Genomic DNA, 22,110 nt, shown 5'->3' with positions numbered 1-22,110 from the left:
ACAGAGAGAGGGAGCAGCTCATTCCCTCCATCCATGGAAGCTGAATGTCCCCCAGGAAGAGACTGTGAAGCCTCCTGATGTTGGGTTAGGCTCTGCCTTACCAGCATCTGCTTTCCCCACGGTGTGCAGACACCGACTGCTGCCTGCCCTGTGGTCAGCGGCACTGTGTGCTCCTGTGGGCCTGCTGATGTGCTTGCGGTGCCAGAATGCTGCTGCTGGTGACAGGAGGTTTCCTTTGGTTGGCCTGGCAGGACAGGACTCCGTGGCCCAAGTCTCACTTCAATCCATGTCCCTGTTCCACAGCTTCCCTTGTAGCAAGCCACACGCAAGGAGCGAAGCCCCACGCGTGCCAGGCTTTATTTATTTGCATTCCTCAATGGCAAAGTAAACTGAGTGTTTAAGCAACTGACATCAAAGATTTGATTCCTCTGAAGCTAAAAAGCCTATTAATCACAATTTTCAGGAGTTCTTTAATTACCCTGTAATGAACCGACAGGCGCAGCGCGGGAGCAGGAGTTGTGTGCTCCTGGAGCTCCTCACGCTTGTTTGTGTTGCAAATCTCACTGGAAAGCCTTGCTGAGCCCTCTTGCTGCTGCTGCTGCTGCTGCTGCTGCTGCTGCTGCTGCTGCTGCTGCTTCGTTCCCTTCCACCACAGCCATTGTTCAGCCTCTCGCTGGTCACCGTCTGCTGTGCGGCTCTGAAGCAGGGGAGCGCAGGGTGGGAGCACAGACCTAGGTCTCCTGCCCCTCTGTTCTGCCCTGGAGAGGCCACACCTGGAGTCCTGGCTCCAATTCCAGGCTTCTTAGAGGGAGAGAGACAGGGAACAGCTGGGGAGAGTCCAGCAGAAGGTGATGAGGATGTAGAGGGGCCTGGAGCATCTCTGTGAGGGGCAAAGGCTGAGAGCATGGAGAAGAGCAGCTACAGAGGGGATATGAGCAATGCTTAGCAAGAGCTAAAGAGTGGGGGGCAACAGGGTGGGATAAACTGGGAGCTAAAAAGCCAGCAGATGGTGCTGAAGGTTACACAGCAGAGGCCTGAGTCGTGTAGGGCCAATGCAGCCTGGATCCAAGCACTGACACACAGAGCTGGGCACACGGCAGGGCCCTTGGTGGGCACTTTGAGGGGTGGAAGCTGTCAGAGCAAAAGAGCTACAAGGAAAAAGCTAAGGCAGATCTTGGTTAAAAACCTTGCTGGGAAACTGAGTTTTGTAAAGGAAGGAGAATGAAAAACAAGACCAGGGTGGGATCTAGCTCCTCCTTGTACATCATGACAGGGGCTGGGCTGTGGCAGCAGAGAACAGCTTGGAGACATGAATCAAATGTAAAGGACAACAGAGTCATTAGCCTCACCAAACCCAAAGCCCCATCAGGCTTACAAACCTTGGCAGGCCCTAGAATCAAGCAGGTTGGAAGAGAGCTCCAACCAAGCTCAGCCAGCACAACCTAGCACCCAGCCCTGCCCAACCAACCAGACCATGGCACTAAGTGCCCCAGCCAGCCTTGGCTTGGACACCTCCAGGCACAGCCACTCCACCACCTCCCTGGGCAGCCCATTCCAATGCCAATCACTCTCTCTGCCAGGAGCTTCCTCCTAACATCCAGCCTAGACCTGCCCTGGCACAACTTGAGGCTGTGTCCCCTTTTTTCTATTGCTGCTTGCCTGGCAGCAGAGCCCAACCCCACCTGGCTACAGCCTCCCTGCAGGCAGCTGCAGACAGCAATGAGCTCTGCCCTGAGCCTCCTCTGCTGCAGGCTGCACCCCCCCAGCTCCCTCAGCCTCTCCTCACAGGGCTGTGCTCCAGGCCCCTCCCCAGCCTTGCTGCCCTTCTCTCAACACCTTCCAGCACCTCAACATCTCTCTTGAATTGAGGAGCCCAGAACTGCACACAGCACCCCAGGGGTGGCCTGAGCAGTGCTGAGCACAGGGGCAGAAGCAGCTCCCTTGTCCTGCTGCCCACACTGCTCCTGAGCCAGCCCAGGATGCCATTGGCTCTGCTGCCCACCTGGGCACTGCTGCCTCCTCTGCAGCTCCTCTCTGCCAGCACCCCCAGCTCCCTCTCTGCCTGGCTGCTCTCAGCCACTCTGTCCCCAGCCTGTAGCACTGCTTGGGGTTGTTGTGGCCAAAGTGTAGAACCCTGCACTTGGCCTAGAACCCCTCTGCAAGCTTTCAGTACTTGAGAGCATTCAGAACCAGGGACCATTAGCATGGAAGCAATCTCTGCTCCCAAGTATCCAGTGGTGCATGGAGGGAAGTGGCCTCAAGTTGCACCAGGAGAGGTCTAGATTGGACATGAGGAAAAGCTTCTTTACTGGAAGCAGACTGAGCAGATGTGATCCTGTCTCCTGGAGCAGCACTAATGACTCCTTACTGGAAGGAGAAGGAGCTGGTGGCTGTGGGTGGAGGCTGCCACAGTCCCAGCACCTGCACATTGCTGATCCCAGCTGGCCTGGCTTTGGATTCCCTGCTAGTGCCGAGCTCAGCCGAGTGGGGAACGCTCCGAGTGGGTCTGTTTGCAGGCCCAGACAGTTGCTAATGAAACAGTTGCTGTTTTGTTGACAGAACATTAATTACTTGATCTTAGGACTTGGTAATTGCACGGGCCCCCCTCTGCATCCAGCACTAATTACATTAGCAATTATATGGCATTTTAAAGACAAAGAAATGAGTGCAGCAGTTGCGGTGTCACAGCGACCCTGCTGCTAAATTTCAATCAAGTGCCTGCAGTCTCAGGGAAGTGTTGAGAGAAGCCTTCTCCAGGCTGCTCTGGTGCTGGCTGCAGCCACTGAACCCAACTGTTGTGGTAGGCCTGATAGGTCCAAACTAGGCTCATGGGTTCTGCACTTTGGCCACAGCAACCCCAAGCAGTGCTACAGGCTGGAGACTGAGTGGCTGGAAAGCAGCCAGGAGGAAAGGGACCTGGGGGTACTGATAGATAATAGCTGAAGATGAGCCAGCAGTGTGCCCAGGTGGCCAAGAGAGCCAATGGCATCTTGGCCTGCATCAGGAGCAGTGTGGGCAGTAGGACAAGGGAGCTTCTTCTGCCCTTGTGCTCAGCACTGCTCAGGCCACCCCTGGAGTGCTGTGTCCAGTTCTGGGCCCCTCAATTCAAGAGAGATGTTGAGGTGCTGGAAGGTGTCCAGACAAGGGCAACAAAGCTGGTGAGGGGCCTGGAACACAAACCCTATGAGGAGAGGCTGAGGGAGCTGGGGGTGTTTAGCCTGGAGAAGAGGAGGCTCAGGGGGGACCTCATTGTGGTCTACAACTACCTGCAGGGAGGCTGTAGCCAGGTGGGGTTGGCCTCTTCTCCCAGGCAACCAGCAACAGAATAAGGGGACACAGCCTCAAGCTGTGCCAGGACAGGTCTAGGCTGGGTGTTAGGAGGAAGTTGTTGTCAGAGAGAGTGATTGGCATTGGAATGGGCTGCCCAGGGAGGTGGTGGAGGCACCATCTGCTTGCTGCTGGAAATATTTCTCCAGCTCTATTCATCCTTGAAGTAATTGTCCTGTCTTAGGAAACCCTGACTTAGACTGAGAGTAGTGATGGCTGTGACCATACCATCAGGGCCCTCCTGAAAGAAAGAGTGTGATCTAGAGACCATCTGCTGAGGAGTGGCTGAGGGAGCTGGGGGTGTTCAGCCTGGAGACAGGGATGCTGAGAAGAGACCTCATTGCTCTCTACAGCTGCCTGAAAGGAGGCTACAGTGAGGTGGGGTTGGGCTTTTCTTCCTAGAATCAGGTGGTAGGACATGAGGAAATGGCCTAAAGCTGTGCCAGCAGAAGGTTAGGTTGGACATGAGGAACAATTTCTGTCTTGCAGGAGTGGTCAGGGATTGGCACAGACTGCCCAGGGAGGCAGTGGAGTCCCCAGCCCTGGAGGTGTTCAAGAAACCTGTGGCCATGGCACTTGGGGCAATGGTTTAGTGGCCATGGTGGTGCTGGCTTGATGGTTGGACTCAGTGATCTTAGAGGGCTTTCCCAACCTTAATGGTTCCATGGAAAGCTGTGTTGTATTTTTAAGGAACTTCCTTTGCAAATCAGCCAGCCAGGAAGTTCTGAAGCCCTCTCCTGCTGCTCTGGTGTTGATGTGGCCCCATCCCTGGAGACATTCAAGGTCGAGCTCGATGGAGCTCTGAGCAGCTTGCTATAGTTGGGGATGTCCCTGCTGACTGCAGGGGGGTTGGACTAGATGAGCTTTGAAGAACTCTTCCAACCCAGTGCATTCTGTGAGGCTATGACAAATGAGGCAGGAGGAGCTTCCCCAAGTCCATGTGCAGAAGACTACCAAGAGAATACCTTGCTCCATCCAGGAGAAGGCAGTGGCAATGGGCAGGCTCTGGCTGGTCATTCCTGTCCCTTTTTTGTTGTTGCAACTTCACCCAAAGGGAGCAGGCCAACAGATGTGATTTCCCCTGGCCCCCAGCCTTCTTATATTGCCTCCCAGGGACAGTGGTTTGGTGCCTTCCACTTGGGGAGGGGAAGTGTTGGGTTTCCTCCTTCCCCTTATCTACAGAGGTGTTTGCTCAACACTGTCTCTGCCATGGCTGCTCTGTCTGCACCCTCTGCTATGGCCACCAGCTGGCTGCTTAATCCAGTCCTGCAGCAGAGTTAATGAGACATTCCTCCTTAAATAACCTGCTGCCATTAGAGCTTCAGATCTTTGCACCTTAGCAGCTGTGTGTTGTCACTGAGACAAATATTTTAACTGGTCTGGCAATTCCCCAGCTGCCCTCTCTAAGTGGCTGAGCCAGGGGCTAGCATTTCTCCATTTATTAAAGTGAAACTCCAGTTCTTGCACAACAGCCACCTAGGAAAGAGATGGGAAGGGACAGAGGCAAGCAGGAGCCAAGCTGCTTGTCAAGAATCATGGAATCATAGAATCAGCCAGGTTGGAAGAGAGCTCCAAGCTCACCCAGTCCAACCTAGCACCCAGCCCTAGCCAAGCAACCAGACCATGGCACTAAGTGCCCCAGCCAGGCTTGGCTTCAACACCTCCAGCCACAGCCACTCCACCACCTCCCTGGGCAGCCCATTCCAATGCCAATCACTCTCTCTGACAACAACTTCCTCCTAACATCCAGCCTCAACCTGCCTTGGGACAACTTGAGACTGTGTGTCCTTGTTCTGCTGCTGCTTGCCTGGCAGCAGAGCCCAACCCCACCTGGCTACAGCCTCCCTGCAGGCAGCTGCAGGCAGCAATCAGCTCTGCCCTGAGCCTCCTCTGCTGCAGGCTGCACCCCCCCAGCTCTCTCAGCCTCTCCTCACAGGCCTGTGCTCCAGGCCCCTCCCCAGCCTTGCTGCCTTTCTCTGGTCTCTCTCAAGCAGGACATGATGCAGATGGCAGTGTGCCCATCGCTGTTTGGGCTCATCTACTCCCCAGGCAAAGACCAGCTGGGCTTGGCCTGGCCTCTTAGCCAAAGGGCTCAGTTTGTCAGCACAATCAGAGGTGTTGTAGTGAGCTGGGGAAGTGCTCCACAAGGGTGTGACCATGGCACTTGGGGCCATGGTTTAGTGGCCATGGTTTAGTGGCCATAGTGGTGTTGGGTCTCTGGTTGGCCTGGATGACCTTATTGACTCTGTGAGATGTTCTTTGGTGTTCTCCACCCTGCAGAGTTAAGAGCAATGCAAACACCTTGCCTCTGGACCCAGCCCACTCTCAAATCAAGATCATTCCCCCCCCTTGTTTACAGTACAAAAGAATTTATTTGTTTGATTTTTTGCTGTTGTTGTTGTTGTTGTTAGGATAATTTAAGGTTTCAAACTGAAGTAGACATATTCATCTTACAAACAAGATATTATTCCATAAGTAGGACCATTAAAAACAGTAAACAACCCCCAAAGAAAGCTGTCTTTACAAAAGCTCTGTGCATAGCAACTTCATACCAGAATAACTGACAAAGCAGAGACCCAAAATAACCAACCCCCAACCAACCCCAGCTCGACCCAGCAGGGGGAAATGAGGCTTTTCGTGTACAGAAGGGAAGAAATGGTCATCCAAAACCATGCATGTGCAAAGGAAGAGGAAGATGCTACACCAAGAGAAGTCATGAGACAACACTCTCCTTCTGACCACCTTTCTAGTGGCAAGGGAAGAGCTGTTGGGGAACTTGAAAGAGCAACAGCTAAGAGGGGGCAGATTTGCTTTGTCAGACTGACTAAATCCTCACACAGTCATTTTCCCATCACTGCTCCTTTCTGTTGGGTGCTTTGCCACTGCCAAAGTCATATTCATATTCATATCAACCAGGTTGGAAGAGACCTCCAAGATCATCCAGTCCAATCTATCACCCAGCCCTAACCAATCAACCAGACCATGGCACTAAGTGCCTCAGCCAGGCTTTTCTTGAAGACCCCCAGGGACAGTGCCTCCACCACCTCCCTGGGCAGCCCAAGAGTCCTTCTCTCATGGTTGTGTTCACTTACACCTGTTGCTTTGTAAGGTCTGTTCTCATCTTGAGTGTGATGATTGCCAAGCATGACTGAACTCCAACAGCCAAACCATTCCTGCTCTTGGGGCTTTTGCTTGGCTCAGGTCAAACCAGAAACTGTTCTTTCCCATGGTGCCAGTGACAAGGGCAGCTACACTTAGTTGCTTCTCCTCTTCTCAGAGAAGGATCTGAAGTAGCTTTCTAGAGAGGTTTTCTTTTTCATCTTTGCTCTTGGCTCTCCCACTGCAGAGCAACTGGATGGAGCTAGTAAAAATAACTGTGAGAAAGGAATGTGGAGTGGTTCAGAACCTTTCCTTTCTTAGCCTCTCACTTTCAACCTGAATCTTCCCAGGACTTCAGTGATCTTTTTTTATGTGCCTGTGATGACTAAAGAAGAACAAAAAGAAGGGTGGGCAGTTAACAGCAGCACCTCTGAAGTGGCTCAGCTAAGTTGGAAACTTTCCTGGCTGAGAGCTTTGTAATGAAGATCTTGTTTGTGACCCAATGTGAGATCAGGCAGCAAGCTGCTGCTCTTCAGCACCTGGGCTGGAATTTTCTGTCTCTCTGGTGCTGGATTTTGAGGCTAAGCAAGGCTGATAACATTTTAACAGGCCAACAGAGAAGAGAAAGGGGTAAAGTGAAGCCATCATCAATGTTTGGTGCTGTTTGGAGCCCTTTTAGTAGGTCCCAATGGGAGCAGGGAGATGCTCAGAAGTAAGCCTGCTCCAGCAAGGTGTGTATTGGAAATCCAGGATGCAGAATTCACACAGAATCACAGAATGAACCAGGTTGGAAAAGACCTCTAGAATCATCAAGTCCAACCTATCACCTAACCCTTCTAGTTAGCTAACCCATGGCTCATCCAGTCTCCTTTTAAACACCTCCAAGGATGGGCACTCCACCACCTCCCTGAGCAGCCCATTCCAGTGCCAATCACTCTTGCTATGAAGAATTTCCTCCTAGCATCCAGCCTGAACCTGCCCTGGCTGAGGCTTGAGGCTGTGTCCTCTTGTTCTGTCCCTGGGTGCCTGGCAACTTTCACTGAAAGCTATGGAAGTTCTCATCCCAACTCTGTTGATAATGCTCAGTCTGTTTGCATTCCCCCTGTACACAAGCAGAATTCCACCTGGGAATTTGGACCTCCAGGTCTCAAGCTTGCTGGGATATTGGTACCTGTGGATCCCTGTGTGGGTTTGGAGGGGGTTTTGTTCCTCTCAGTGATCCCTCTTGTGTCGCCAGTGGAGACTGTCCCACGGCACAGTTATGACTCCAGACTCAGCTCCTCTGGCTCTCTCCTGTTTCAGAGGTCACTTTTTGCTTCCAGGCTGGTTCCTGCTGGCCACCAGTGATTGCTCTGCTCTTGACAGCATGCAGGGCATGCAGAGAGCCTGCAGCACCAAGGAACTTGCCACCAGCATTAATGGTGAGTTGTTTCATCTCATCTCTCCTGGAATGCAGACACCTTCAGTGGCCTGACTGTCTGGCTCCATTCATGCCTCTCAAAACCACATCACTGCCACCAAATCTCCCTTTAAATCTGCTTCTGACTCCCATTCCTGCCCTAAGCTGTTCTATGAGATGGGAGCTGCAGGGGGGGGACCTGCTCACAGAATCACAGAAGGGTAGGGGTTGAAAGGGACCTCTGGAGATCACTGAGTCCAACTCCCCTGCCAGAGCAGAGTCACCCAGAGGAGGTCATGTGCCACACACATCACCAAGCCCTTTGATCACATCTCATCACAGCTGGGCTTGAAGCATGGATGCCGACAGAGATGCTCTGCTCTAGCCCTACCCCTACCCTACCTAGCTCCACACCACCTCGGCCACACATCTTGTCCCAGCTGTGCAGCTGTGGCTCCAGCACCTTCCACCATCTCTAAGGGACCCCAAGGACACTCTTTTACTTACCCACCACCAAAACTACCAGACACATGGACAAGAACAGTTCCAGGGGCCACATATTGAGGGTTTATTTGTCAAGACAAAGATGTTGCCATAGGAACAACTCTTCCTGCAGCTACAAAGAGGGGGGGGAGGGGGTGCTAAGGAGTGGAGCTGACTTAGTGTCTTTCTTTCCTCTAAAAATGGCTTTCCAATAAGCAAATCCTTCCCTGTGTGCTCTGGGTTAGTCAGGGAAGTGGTGACTCTCTTAGCAGATATGTCCTCACCTGCCAATGTCAGGAGAGGAGAGGCAAAAGAGAATAAACTTTTTCTTTTTTGAAGCTAAAAACACAGGGGGGGAAAAAATTGGAAGCAATCAATCAACTTGATGAATTTCAGCATCTAACTGGAAAATACTTACCATTTTTAATGAGTCAGGATAAAAGTGCATAAATTATCCCAATACATATTTACCCTTGATAAATGCACCTTAGTAGGGTGACTATAACTGAACTCGAGGTGTTCTAACTACTTGGAGAGACAGAGAACCCTGCCCCTCCTCACTCATACAGAAAACAAACTCAGTACCTCATGGAAAACTTGGGTTTGCTCAGATCCCTAAGTGCCACTCCTTTGCCAGTGAGGCTTTGAAGCTCACCAGTTCCTCTTAGTCCCTGACTAGTTCAATGGAAACAAAAACCGAAAGGTGAGGAGGATGCAAAGGTGTAAAAGTCTCTGCTGGTGCTGCTAACCAGAAGCAATCCTCGTGGGAGGGAGGAAGGAAGAGGTGAGCAATAATAAACCTCAACCTTCTCACTCCATTTTTGCATCATTTGTTGGTTGGTTCTTTTTTTTTCCTTCATTGTACAACTGGAAAGGGGAATGGGGGGGGGGGGGGGGGGGGGAAGGAAAAGGAGGGGGGAAAAAAAAAAGAGCTCCAAAAGAGGGTTTCATTTCTACCTCTACATACAATAAGTTACAAGTTTATTTCTTTAAATAATTGTAAAACAATCTTACATTTATTTTGTTGTTCTCCCTTAAGAGGTTAAACTCTAAGCAAATACACACATACACCAAAGGTCCATCTCCTGGCAGTCTGGCCTAGGAATTCTCCCATGCTGGTACCCTGTTTGTTGAATTGGTTTGGTTTGTTTCTTCTTTTTGTTGGTTATTATTATTATTATTATTATTATTTTTTCCCTGCATAAACTAAATTGATCTCTGAAAGGCTCTGTAGAAAATAGAAACTTCAACTTCTTTGTGTTTTTTTCCTTCCCCACCCCCACCCCCCCCATCCCCATTACAAAGTAAAACAAATTGTATCCAAAATAGCAAGCTTGAAGTGTTATTCTTATTCTTATTCCTTTCATTTGGCCAATTTCTGTTCTCCTTTTTCCTATTTTACAAAGCTGAGGAAGGCTTGGTGGCTGGCAAGGATGACTTTGAGCTTCTGGCTCCCCTCCTGCCAGCGTTGTTGTCCTGGCTCTGGGTTGAGTCTTCACTCCCAGGGTCTGAGGAGCTGCCGTGGTTGTGTCAGGAATATGAAAGAGGTGAGAGGTGCAGAATTCTGGCTGGTCCAGTCCATAAAAATGATGATTTGTTGGGGTTGGGGTTTTGTTTCCCCCCCCCCCCCCCACACCCCTTGGGCTTGGCTTTCCCCCAAAAAAGAGCTTGTAGTGCTATTTTTTTTTCCTTTTAGTGGTCCATCACAATAAGTAGTTTTGTGCTGTAAAAGAAAAATGGGGGGGGGGGGAGAAAAAAGGAGGAAAAAAGGGGCAGAGGCAGAGGAGCAAAGCTGCCTCTGGCTTACATCGGGGGCACGACAAGACCAGTCATGGCTGAAAGAGAAAAGTGACAAAGATTAAGTTCTGGCAAGTTTCTCTGGACAGAAGATCTCTGAGCCCTGAGCCCTTCTGTGTGCAGCCATGGAGAGCAGCAGGGGCCTTGTCTGCAGCCTCAGCTGCAGCTTCAGGGACTGTAAGTGGGTTTGGGGCTTTGGTGGGAACTAAGGTGGTGAGCCTGAGAGTGACCACAGCCTGGGGACAATGTGCTAGGTCCTGCTCGAGTCACCACTGTGGTCCTTGAACAGATGGAGGAGAGGAGGGACTCATCCCTCTGCTGCTCCCATCCTGTAACTTATCCCAAGCTGCTGCAGGCACAAGCAGCCAGGTCAGCTCCAGGAGGAGCAGCTGCAGCCCAGAAAGCCAAGCAGAGCCTGGGCTGCAGCAGCAGAAGTGTGGCCAGCAGGGCCAGGGAGGGGATTCTCTCCCTCTGCTCTGCTCCACTCTGCTCAGACCCCACCTGGAGTACTGCAGCCAGTGCTGGAGCCCCTGGGACAAGAGGGATGTGGAGATGCTGGAGAGTGTCCAGAGCAGGGCCAGGAGGATGCTCAGAGGCTGCAGCAGCTCTGCTGTGAGCACAGAGTGAAAGAGTTGGGGCTGTGCAGGCTGCAGCAGAGGAGGCTCCCAGGGGACCTTCTTGTGGCCTTCCAGCATCTGAAGGGGGCTCCAAAAAAGCTGTGGAGGGACTTTTGAGGCTGTGAGGGAGTGGCAGAAGTGGGGAGGATGGAGCAAAGTTGGAGGTGGGGAGAGTGAGGCTGGAGGTGAGGAGGAAGTTGTTGAGCAGGAGAGTGGTGAGAGGCTGGAATGGGTTGCCCAGGGAGGTGGTTGAGGCCCCATGGCTGGAGGTGTTTGAGGCCAGGCTGGCTGAGGCTGTGTGCAGCCTGCTCTAGGGTAGGGTGTCCCTGGGCATGGCAGGGGCTTGGCACTGGCTGCTCCTTGTGATCCCTTCCAACCCTGCCTGATTCTGTGATTCTATGACCTGAGCTCTTGCTCTCAGGTAGCCTGGTTGGGTCTGTTGCCTGCAGCAAAGCCAGAGGCACTCACACAGCCAGAGCCTGTGGCTGCTCTTTTCTCCTGGCACTGCAGCCAGGCTCTGTCTGTGTGCAGGGAGGCAGCAGAGCCTGGTACAGCCAGAGGGGCTGAATCTGAGATGTGCAAGGGCTGCTGCCAGAGCAGTTTAAGCTCTGCTCCCAGGGGCAGAGGCTGCACTGGCATTAAGGCTCTCCCTGGTGCTGTTATCAACATCATTTTCATTTTTTTAATCAAGGAAATCCCCCAGCAGCTCAGAGCCTGACTTTCTGCCATGCCTCTTCAGCAGCATTTCAAGAACACTTGCAGCATTTTGGCAAGCTCCTGAGCTGGGAGGGGACTTTCATTCTTGCTGTGGAATTGAAGATATTTACCCAGCAGCCTCAGACTCAGCCGAGTGATGGCAACGGCAAAAGTGCCCTCTGCAGTCAGGGGGAGGCTGTCACTGCCCCTGAGGTTCTGGTGAGTTCTTCTGCCTCCCTTCCTTTCCTCCTTAGCAAGTAGCAAGTCCCTGCTTTCCTCTCCTCACTGTTGTCCCCCAGCCCAAACCTGTCCTGTCAGTGATCCACAGCAGAGAGACTCCTCAGAAGGCATCAGAACAGAACCTTCCAGAGGACAAACTCAGGTGGAACTGTAGGAGTACCTCAAAAGGACACACATAGAATCATAGAACCAAGCAGGTTGGAAGAGAGCTCCAAGCTCAGCCAGTCCAACCTAGCACCCAGCCCTGCCCAACCAACCAGACCATGGCACTAAGTGCCCCAGCCAGGCTTGGCTTCAACACCTCCAGGGATGGTGACTCCACCACCTCCCTGAGCAGCCCATTCCAATGGCAAATCAAATGGGCTCTCAATCTGGGGTTCAGCACCTCCAGGGACAGTGCCTCCACCACCTCCCTGGGCAGCCCATTCCAATGCCAATCACTCTCTCTGCCAACAACTTCCTCCTAACATCCAGCCTCAACCTGCCCTGGCACAACTTGAGGCTGTGTCCCCTTATTCTATTGCTGCTTGCCTGGCAGAAGAGACCAACCCCCACCTGGCTACCACAGAGCCTGCCTGTTTCCCTGCTTTCCAGCCCATGTTGCAGCCTCACCTCCTTCTGCAGCAAAGCACAAGCAGGCTGAGGAATATTGCCTGGAATTCTCACCTGGCCTTCCACAGCTCATCTGCAGGGGCTTTGCTCTGTGCTTCTCTCTCTTTTCCCATACCCCAGGCTGTCCATTTCCACCCCACCTCCTCTCCCCTGTGGGGCTGCACTGTCAGAAGCCTATTCCCAGCCTGTCTCTCCTTTTATTGAATGTTTGTGAGGTTTGGATTAAGGTCTTACACTGCTAGCAAAGCTGTAATTATTTTTGCCTGTATTACTAGATATTGAATCGATGTAACTTTTCAATAAAGGTGGTTCAATGCAGGACACTCCCTGATGAGTTGGGAATATAGAAACCAGAGTCATTATCCCAGAGGGTCTTTTCTTTTCTTTTCCTTTTCTTTTCTTGGAGGGAAATGGAAAAGGAATTAGAGATGAGCCTTATTGTATTAACCTTGACAGCTTGCAATTATCAGCTGGGAGTCCTGATTAAAATGGTCACAAGGTTGGAGAATTTTGGGGGGGGGATAAATACTCCAGCATGGGCAGTGCCCTGCTGCTGGGGTGACAGGCACCTGCACTGGCTGCTATTCACAATGATCACAACCCTCCTGTGTACAAAGGGCACAGGTCAGGCTGTCTTGCTTGGCAGTAGAGATGATCACAGTATCACAGCATCACCAAGGTTGGAAGAGACCTCACAGATCATCAAGTCCAACCCTTTAGCACAGAGCTCAAGGCCAGACCATGGCACCAAGTGCCACGTCCAGTCCTGCCTTGAACAGCTCCAGGGACGGCGACTCCACCACCTCCCCGGGCAGCCCATTCCAGTGGCCAATGACTCTCTCAGGGAAGAACTTTCTCCTCACCTCCAGCCTAAATCTCCCCTGGAGATTTTTGATCACATTGGGTGCTTCTGTCCTCCACAACCTCCCTGGGTAACCTGTGCCAGTCTCTCACCACCCTCACTGCAGACAACCCTTTCCTAACATCCAGTTTCAATCTCCCCTCTGCCACTTCAAACCCATTCCTCCTCCTGCCATTCCCAGACCTTGTCAATAGTCCCTCCCCAGCCCTCCTAGAGCCCACTTTAGATCCTGCAAGGCCACTCCAAGGTCTCCTGGAAGCTTTCTCTTCTCCAGGCTGCAGAGCCCCAACTCTTGTGGCATCCTCCCAGTGCCTTTGTGAACCTGCCCTGCCACACACCATGGCACCACAGCTCTGACTGGGGTCACCTGCTCTCACTTTGGAGAACATCTAGGAGTGAGTGGAGGCCACTACGGGCTGCTGTTTGTTCTCTACCCCTCATGGGCTGGTAGGCTGTGCCAGTGGCTAGCAGATGGCAGGTGGAAGAGGCAGACAAGAGACAAGGCACAGGGGCTTATCTGAGGGCATTCTGCATGGCTTGGCTGTGTCACACAGCACAACTGCTGGGCCAACAAAAATTTCTTTACCTAAGGATTAAAAGAAAAGGGCTTCAAATTCTTCTTCTCCTCATCTTCTTTGGTCTGAGGGGGAAAGACATTCTGCTGCCTGTGCACTGCCAGACATAGAGCAGTGTCTCTCATTGTGCCATGGCACCAAGGGTGCTGTGGCTGTGGCAGGGGATGGAGCCAGTTCAGAAACTTCTGCGTTGGCTTTGTCAGGTGTCATTGGGTTTGCTCAGCACAGTTGGGGCTCCCTTAGGCTATAAAACCATCACAGTGACTGTGAGTCCCTGTGGCCTGGCTCAAGGGTTTGTAATGCAGCCACAGGTGCGGTTTGTGGGGCACACTGAGAGTCACCTCTGGCTCCTGGTGTGGTGAATTCCCAGAGCTGTGTTTTCTGTGGTATCTCTAGTTGGGTCTGAAGGAGCCAGATGACTTCTCAAGCCCCATAAAGCCTTTTTTTTATAGAGACTTGGAGTGTATTTGTGTGCCCCACCCCAGCCTGTTAAAGGAAAGAATTCCACACAGGTTTCCATTCTTATCTTAATGCTCACATTTGTTTTGCAGATCCCTCTTAAAAAGGCTATAAATGGCCTCGAGGGCTCAATTCCCAGTATGAGCCTAAACCTAGCAGCAGGTTTCAGGCCATGGCTGTTATGCAGAGAGCTGTGGGTCAGCTCTGCAGGGCAGAGGTTTGTTTTACAAGACCCAAAAGCCTAAGGAGAAGTCAACCCTGACAAAAGAGCTGGTACTGAAATGCAGTGTGGGGCAAACTCTTCCTGGTGCAAATGAATGTTTGTGCCCTGCTGGTTTAAATCCAAGCAGGCAGAGCTGGGAGCTTTGCCTTAACCCATCTAGACTGGGTCAGCTCCTCACTGCAGGACCAGGGCAGCCAGTGCAGTGTTTCCCTGCACCAACGAGGGCTGAGCATCACTTGTGCATTTCTTACCTCTGAACCCATTGCCATTGCCACTAGAGCAGGCAGGAGAAGGAGACCCTTGGGGTCTGATGACAGGAGCAAAGGCACTCTTCTGTTTGACAGCAGGGAAGACGGAAGAGGAGAATGGAAGGATGGAAGAAGTGCTGGAGGAGCCAACTGTTGGACTTGAAGACATCACTGTGAAAGAAGAAAGTGATTCCCCATCAGAAATGTCACTGTGGAAGTTTGGTAAAGGTGCCCACCACATCTCACTTGTGGAAACTCTGACTTCTTAAAAAGGGCTCCACCCTCACTTTGCTTTGGCTGTTTGTGGTGAGTCAGAGGGGGCTGTACTGAGCAGGCCAGGCAAGACAGAGTCTGAGGTTTGAAAAGCGAGGGTGAAGGGATCAGAAGATGGTAACAATGTCAAGGGAGAGAGAGAGAGAATCATTATGAAAGAGGAAAGAGTCACAAGCTGTCCCCTCAGACTGCTTTGGAATCTGCTTTGGTCATGGCTGGATTGATGATGCTGAAGGTCTTTTCCAACTGAAATGCTTCTGTGACTCCTGTGCCTTCTGAGCTTTTAAACACGAAGGCTCCTTGGTTGGAGTTGGGGGGGGTGGGTTTAAAGCTGCTGCTTAGATTTGGCTTCAAACTGGCTTCTTTTTAAGGAAGTATCTGGAAAGTATCATGACATTATTGGGAGCTCTCCCCTCCCTAAGCTGGCTGCACTGTAGGTAAATAATTCAATAATCAGTAAATAAACAAGTACAGAAGTAGCTGTGCAGCCTCAAATGCATATATTTGCTTATCTGTTTCACACACACTCTTGCCAGAGGCAAACCAGAGCATGAAAGGAAAAGTGACTCACACATGGCCCAGCTAGGAACTGGCAACACAGGGATGCTGACTTCCAGAGCCTAGCTCCATCACTGCTCTATTTCTGGTTCCCAAGGTAAGGGAGTCCCAGAGGAAGCTCCCCCAGAAGGCAGCTGTCAGCCCCTGGCAGTGCAGTTCACACACACACACAGGGTCTGTGGCTTTCAGAAGGGGTCCAGAGCAGTCCCTGCCAGCAGTGAGAGCTTTCAGAAGGGGTCCAGGGCAGTCCCTGCCAGCAGTGAGAGCTTTCAGAAGGGGTCCAGGGCAGTCCCTGCCAGCAGTGAGAGCTTTCAGAAGGGGTCCAGGGCAGTCCTTGCCAGCAGTGAGAGCTTTCAGAAGGGGTCCAGAGCAGTCCCTGCCAGCAGTGAGAGCTTTCAGAAGGGGTCCAGAGCAGTCCCTGCCAGCAGTGAGAGCTTTCAGAAGGGGTCCAGGGCAGTCCCTGCCAGCAGTGAGAGCTTTCAGAAGGGGTCCAGAGCAGTCCCTGCCAGCAGTGAGAGCTTTCAGAAGGAGTCCAGAGCAGTCCCTGCTTGCACTGAGAGCTTTCAGAAGGAGTCCAGAGCAGTCCCTACCAGCAGTGAGAGCTCCTTGCTAGCTCATCCCCAGCTGCCAGCTGTGCCTCATTCCTCACGGTGGCCTTTGCCACTTGGGAAGTGTGCAGGGGTGAAAAGTGAGGAGCCACGAGCAGCAGGCAGTGTTCCTCTGTGCTTCCTCCTTCACGCTCAAAACGTGGCAGGGCACCAGCCAGAGCCTCTCTCCACTGCCTGCACTACATCTGGGCTCCTCCTGACAGCCATCACTCGCTGCTGGACTAAACTAAGCAGGAGCAGGAGCGCAAGGCAGAGGGGCAGAGCACTTACATCCGTAGGGAGAGCCTGTGGGAGAGCCGTTGATGAAGCCAGGCGAGCCGGGGACGCCCAGGTTGGACATGGGGACGTTGCTGTAGCCGTTCATGCTGTTGCTGGAGGTGCTGTAGTTGGACTGCTGAGGGGTGGAGCTGGAGGAGTAGCCTCGGGGTGAGATGCTGCTGGTGTTACGAATGTAACCTAAAACCCACAGTTCAAAGCACGTCAGTGGATGGGGCTCAAGGCTCTGCACTCCCTCCCTCTGTGTTCCCTTTTCAAACCAGTCACTGATTTACATCCAGCTTAAGAGATGAAATTGATGCCAGGCCCTGGAAACCACTGTGTGTGCCACCTGTTTCCCAAGGGATTCTCTGCAGTTGTAGCTTCAAATCACTGATGAGTTACAAATCATAGAATCATAGAATCCAGCAGGTTGGAAGAGAGCTCCAAGCTCAGCCAGCCCAACCTAGCACCCAGCCCTGCCCAACCAACCAGACCATGGCACTAAGTGCCCCAGCCAGGCTTGGCTTCAACACCTCCAGCCACAGCCACTCCACCACCTCCCTGGGCAGCCCATTCCAATGCCAATCACTCTGCCAACAACTTCCTCCTAACATCCAGCCTAGACCTGCCCTGGCACAGCTTGAGGCTGTGTCCCCTTGTTCTGTTGCTGGCTGCCTGGCAGCAGAGCCCAACCCCACCTGGCCACAGCCTCCCTGCAGGCAGCTGCAGGCAGCAATGAGCTCTGCCCTGAGCCTCCTCTGCTGCAGGCTGCACACCCCCAGCTCCCTCAGCCTCTCCTCATAGGGTTTGTGTTCCAGGCCTTGTCGCCCTTCTCTGGACACCTTCCAGCACCTCAAAATCTCTCTTGAATTGAGGGACCCAGAACTGGGCACGGTAAAGTGAGGACATCACCAAGGGGAGATGATAACCCACACACAGCTGGCATTTTGACTTAGAGGGGGGGAGAAGATAAACTGGGTATGGAAAAAACTTCTTTTGTCCTAAAAAATAATCACAACTATTTGAGAACCAAAAATTGACCTCTTTTTCCTCCCAGAAAGAGACCTGAAGAACACCTTAGCTCTCAGCATTACAGCAGACAGTTGCAAAGGGATTTTGCCACAGAAAAGCTTTCACTAGGGTCCAACAGGTACTTCTGGAGTGGTTACTTCTGCCTGACCAATCTCATCTCCTGTTATGATCAGGTTACCTGCCTGGTGAATATGGGCAGGCTGTGGAAGAGGAGGCTCAGGGCAGACCTCATTGCTGTCTACAACTACCTAAAGGGAGGCTGTAGCCAGGTGGGGTTGGGCTCTGCTCCCAGGCACCCAGCACCAGAAGAAGGGGACACAGCCTCAAGCTGTGGCAGGGGAGGTTGAGGCTGGATGTGAGGAGGAAGATGTTGGCAGAGAGAGTGATTGGCATTGGAATGGGCTGCCCAGGGAGGTGGTGGAGTGGCTGTGGCTGGAGGTGTTGAAGCCAAGCCTGGCTGGGGCACTTAGTGCCATGGTCTGGTTGATTGCATAGGACTGGACTGGATGATCTTGGCTGGATAAGTTGGACTGGATGATCTTGGAGGTGTCTTTCAACCTGGTTTATTCTCTGATTCTATGACTCTATGACATGAAGTCAGATTATTTCTGCCCATTTCTCTGGTGAGATCCTATTAAAAAGGACTAGCAACATTTTCTCCATGGTGGCTTTGACCAGGGCATATCTTCCATCAGCTTCATCTGGCACAGCTTCACCGCCTTAGAGCACTGCAAACATCTCTTCATGCCATCAGCCACAGACTGTGTGGTACTGCAGTTAAATGCTAAACCCCAAAACCTTGGAGCAGAATCTGCCCAAAGCTGATCCTGCTCCTGGGGGGTGTGGCTGTGAGTAGCCTTGAGCTCTGTGGTAAAGGGTTGGACTTGATGATATGTGAGGTCTCTTCCAACCCTGATGATACTGTGATACATCACTCTGCTGCGTGCTCCTAACCATGACCTACCTGGCACCAACGTTATACACAAACCATCTGCAGGCTGGGCACACTGACACTGGTGCTGGTAAAATTCACACTGAAGAAGCAGCCTCCAACAAGGAGAAGGAAACTCCCCACCAGTGAGGGGCATTTGCAGCTGCTGTCCCTGTCTTATCAAACAGAGATCCAACCAAAAGGTGTTGGAGGGGAGCAGGGGCAGAATTCAGGGCTGAGTTGGCATAAAGAAGTACTCCAAAATGGGAGCAGCTGAGATTCAGGTTTACTTTGTTTAAATTCCTCTGCTGTCAGTGCTCACCTTGGTTGTTGCCCTGTGTTGACTCTGAGATGCTGACTCCTAGCTGGCTGCCGTAGGAGTTGATGCCCATCATGCTGCTGTGGGCAGGAGAGCTGGAGAGGGCTGGGATCTGGGCGGGGTTCCTGGGCACACTGTAGAGAGCTTCTGCGATGTCTGCAGCTCTCTTCAGAATGATGTCCTGTAGGGAGGAGGGGACAAGCTCAGAACCCTGCTTGGAGAAGTGTCCTGCTGTTTGTTATCAACTCTGCAAGTATCCCCCCCCCGTCCCAACTCCGATGAGAGCAGCCACCCTGACCTGGTTGTTGTGTGGGGTTCCATACAGGGCTTCAACCAGGTCAGCAGCTCGTTTCAGCAGCATTTCCTGCGGGAGGAGCAGAGGCACAAAATGGGCATTTGACATCTAAACACGAGGAGGAACTTCTTGGCTTTGAGGGTGGTAGAGCCCCGGAGCAGGCTGCCCAGATTGGTGCTGGAGTCTCCGTCTCCGGAGTCTTACAAATCCCACCTGGACACATCCCTTTGCAACCTGCTGTGGGTGAACCTGTGCTGGAAGATCTCCAGAAGTGCAGCCCAAGCCCACCTCATGCTGTGCTGGTCCCTGTGGACAGCGGTGGCGCCTGTGAATAGAGCCAGCACCGTGCCCAGCGCTCACCCTGGAGCTCTCCAGAGTCCTGAAGCTGCTCCCAGGGCAACAGCATCACTGGAGGGAGGTTCCAGACACCCACGGGAGCCAGAACTCTGACCTCCTCCACTCAATGTTCATCTACTGTTTTGCTTGGACGTAAAGAACCCTGAATATCCTCCACAGCCTTTTGTTCTTTCTCAATAACAGCATCCAAGCAAAGCAAACCCTCCAGTGGGTATCTCACAGTACCACTGCCTGCAGGAGCAGAATTATGCCCTGTGCCCAGCTGAAAGCAAAGGCTCTTTGTCATGTAACAGTCGCTGAACAAATGAGGGTGCTGCACTGTGTCCAGTAGGAAGAAATTCTTCATGGAAAGAGTGATGGGCATTGGAATGGGCTGCCTGGGGAGCTGGTGGAGTCACCATCCCTGGAGGTGTTTAAAAGGAGGCTGCATGAGGCACTTAGTGACATGGGTTAGTTAATTAGAAGGGTTAGGAAATAGGTTAGACTCGATGATCCTAGAGGTCTTTTCCAGCCTGGATCATTCTTTGATTAAAGCCACCCTCATTCTGTGGGGTGCCACAGGACCAGAGTGTGCACAGCTACAGACACTTAAACCCTCCTTGTGTGAGGTGCCACAGGACCAGAGTGTGCACAGCTACAGACACTTAAACCCTCCTTGTGTGAGGAGCCACAGGACCAGAGTGTGCACAGCTACAGACACTTAAACCCTCCTTGTGTGAGGTGCCACAGGACACTTAAACCCTCCTTGTGTGAGGTGTCACAGGACCACAGTGTGCACAGCTACAGACACTTAAACCCTCCTTGTGTGAGGTGCCACAGGACACTTAAACCCTCCTTGTGTGAGGTGCCACAGGACCAGAGTGTGCACAGCTACAGACACTTAAACCCTCCTTGTGTGAGGTGCCACAGGACCACAGTGTGCACAGCTACAGACACTTAAACCCTCCTTGTGTGAGGTGCCACAGGACCACAGTGTGCACAGCTACAGACACTTAAACCCTCCTTGTGTGAGGTGCCACAGGACCACAGTGTACACAGCTACAGACACTTAAACCCTCCTTGTGTGAGGTGTCACAGGACCACAGTGTGCACAGCTACAGACACTTAAACCCTCCTTGTGTGAGGTGTCACAGGACACTTAAACCCTCCTTGTGTGAGGTGCCACAGGACCACAGTGTGCACAGCTACAGACACTTAAACCCTCCTTGTGTGAGGTGCCACAGGACCAGAGTGTGCACAGCTACAGACACTTAAACCCTGAGTGCCACAAATGCTGCAGCAAAAGCTGGGCTCTAAGTGGGCTTTACACAGATATTGATTGCCCTGGGGTTAGATCTCTGCAACCAAGCCTTCATTTCTAGCAGGTATCATTTAGGGTCAGAGCTACCCTATGGATAAGTGCATAGGACCATGAAGGTGAACTGGGGAGGTGTCTATATTGGTCTCTCATTTTAGGAGCAAAACAAGTCCACAGACTTGAGCTCTCAAAGGTTGAAATGACCTGTGGGTTCTGCATGGTCACATTTTTGGTTGGCTCTACAGTTGACTGGTGAACTCCTGCTCAGATTCACAGTATTAGGATTGGAAGAGACCTCACAGGTTGTAACTGACATAGAACATATTTAGTGCTCAGTGAAATGCTTCTCAAGTGTTTTACCTTAGCTAGTCTTTCAGGGTCCCCAGGATGTCTTGGGATGACTTTCTGCAGCCTTTGGAAACCATAATCTATGGTAGGTTCATTTAAAGCTGAAAGGCAAGCACAAAAAGGCCATCAGATGAGTACAGAGGCATCTGGCTCTCTTGGTGTGACAAGTTTCATGACCTAAAGAAGATGATTCCTCAGCTTCCTCAGAAAGCCTCCATGCCCATGCTACTAGAAGGTGCAGGCTGCTGAGGTGATCCCTGGTCACAGCATGCAGGCCAGGCTGAGCAGCAAGCCAAGCTTTCCAAGAACTGCTTCATGGGATCCCTAATCCCCTTCCAAGGACAGCACACACTGCCACACAGCTGGGCACACCAGCTATCCATGTTGGATCATCTCCTAGAGACCAGCTGCCCAGGCTCTGGTACCCCAGCTCAGCCCATTGAATTGGCCAGAGGTCTCTGCCTTTCTCTGTCCACCAACCTGCTCCTGGACAGCCCCTCAGGGTGGCTGCCATTGGGGAAAGAATTGGTGGCACCTTTCAGCTTACAGCTAAGCTCTGCAACAACTCTGGGCAGTCTGTGTGCAAATCTCAAATCCCCCTTCTGCCTGCTCATGCTGATAGGCACAGCTGAGGGTATGCCAGAGGGTCACTCTAGAGAGTTTGCCTGGCTAAGGGAGCAAACAAACTCCAACTTCTGCACTTAAACCTGCTGCAGCCTCTGCTGCTGGCTGCTCACCGCCTAGCAAAGGTGGAGCAACTCCTTGGAAAGCTGCAGCACTGTCACGAAACCCTCCCTGGGGAGGAGTGTGCTTGCAGGACTGACCCCAGTGCTTGCAGGACTGACCCCAGTGCCTGCAGGACTGACCCCAGTGCCTGCAGGACTGACCCCAGTGCACACCCATGGGACCAGCTCTGTGCTGGGCGCACAGCAGAGCCCCGGAGCCCTGCTGGCTCAGCTCACCCATGCGCTGCACACGCTCCCGACACAAAGTAGGGCACAGCTCTTTGTCAGACACACAAACTCCTGCCACGGTGCAGGGCTGCTGTGCACACACAGCCACTCTGGAACGATGTTGGTCTCCAGTGGATAAACCAAGATATTTTGACCCAGATCCTCAGTAATAGCTGGCAGAGCCCTAGTGGCACTGCTGGTGATTTCAGGGGCTGGAATTCTCTCTCCTGTGAAGTCGTGGCAA

The 22,110-nt window shown here is 52.2% G+C and overlaps 1 protein-coding gene across 4 annotated transcripts in view; it reads right to left on the bottom strand.

Moving 5' to 3' along the window:
- Window positions 1-9,253: 9,253 nt before the first annotated feature.
- EBF2 (EBF transcription factor 2) overlaps window positions 9,254-22,110 on the bottom strand; it is a 137,585-nt gene continuing 124,728 nt past the window's right edge. For 2 of the 4 annotated variants that reach the window (XM_064175650.1, XM_064175654.1), the window contains 6 exons: window positions 20,926-21,014; window positions 18,915-18,980; window positions 18,620-18,797; window positions 16,347-16,532; window positions 14,641-14,808; window positions 9,254-9,824 (listed from right to left, as the gene is read on the bottom strand). In XM_064175650.1, coding sequence (XP_064031720.1) covers window positions 9,358-9,824; window positions 14,641-14,808; window positions 16,347-16,532; window positions 18,620-18,797; window positions 18,915-18,980; window positions 20,926-21,014 — 1,154 coding nt within the window. In that variant the 3' untranslated portion in view covers window positions 9,254-9,357. Of the gene's footprint in view, window positions 9,825-9,928; window positions 10,144-14,640; window positions 14,809-16,346; window positions 16,533-18,619; window positions 18,798-18,914; window positions 18,981-20,925; window positions 21,015-22,110 lie in introns of those variants that run through there. The other 2 variants (XM_064175652.1, XM_064175651.1) reach the window with 2 other exon arrangements.

Source organism: Pogoniulus pusillus, chromosome 42, assembly GCF_015220805.1.
Source record: "Pogoniulus pusillus isolate bPogPus1 chromosome 42, bPogPus1.pri, whole genome shotgun sequence".
Lineage (NCBI taxonomy): Eukaryota > Metazoa > Chordata > Aves > Piciformes > Lybiidae > Pogoniulus > Pogoniulus pusillus.
This window is presented reverse-complemented; position numbering and strand designations above follow the sequence as displayed.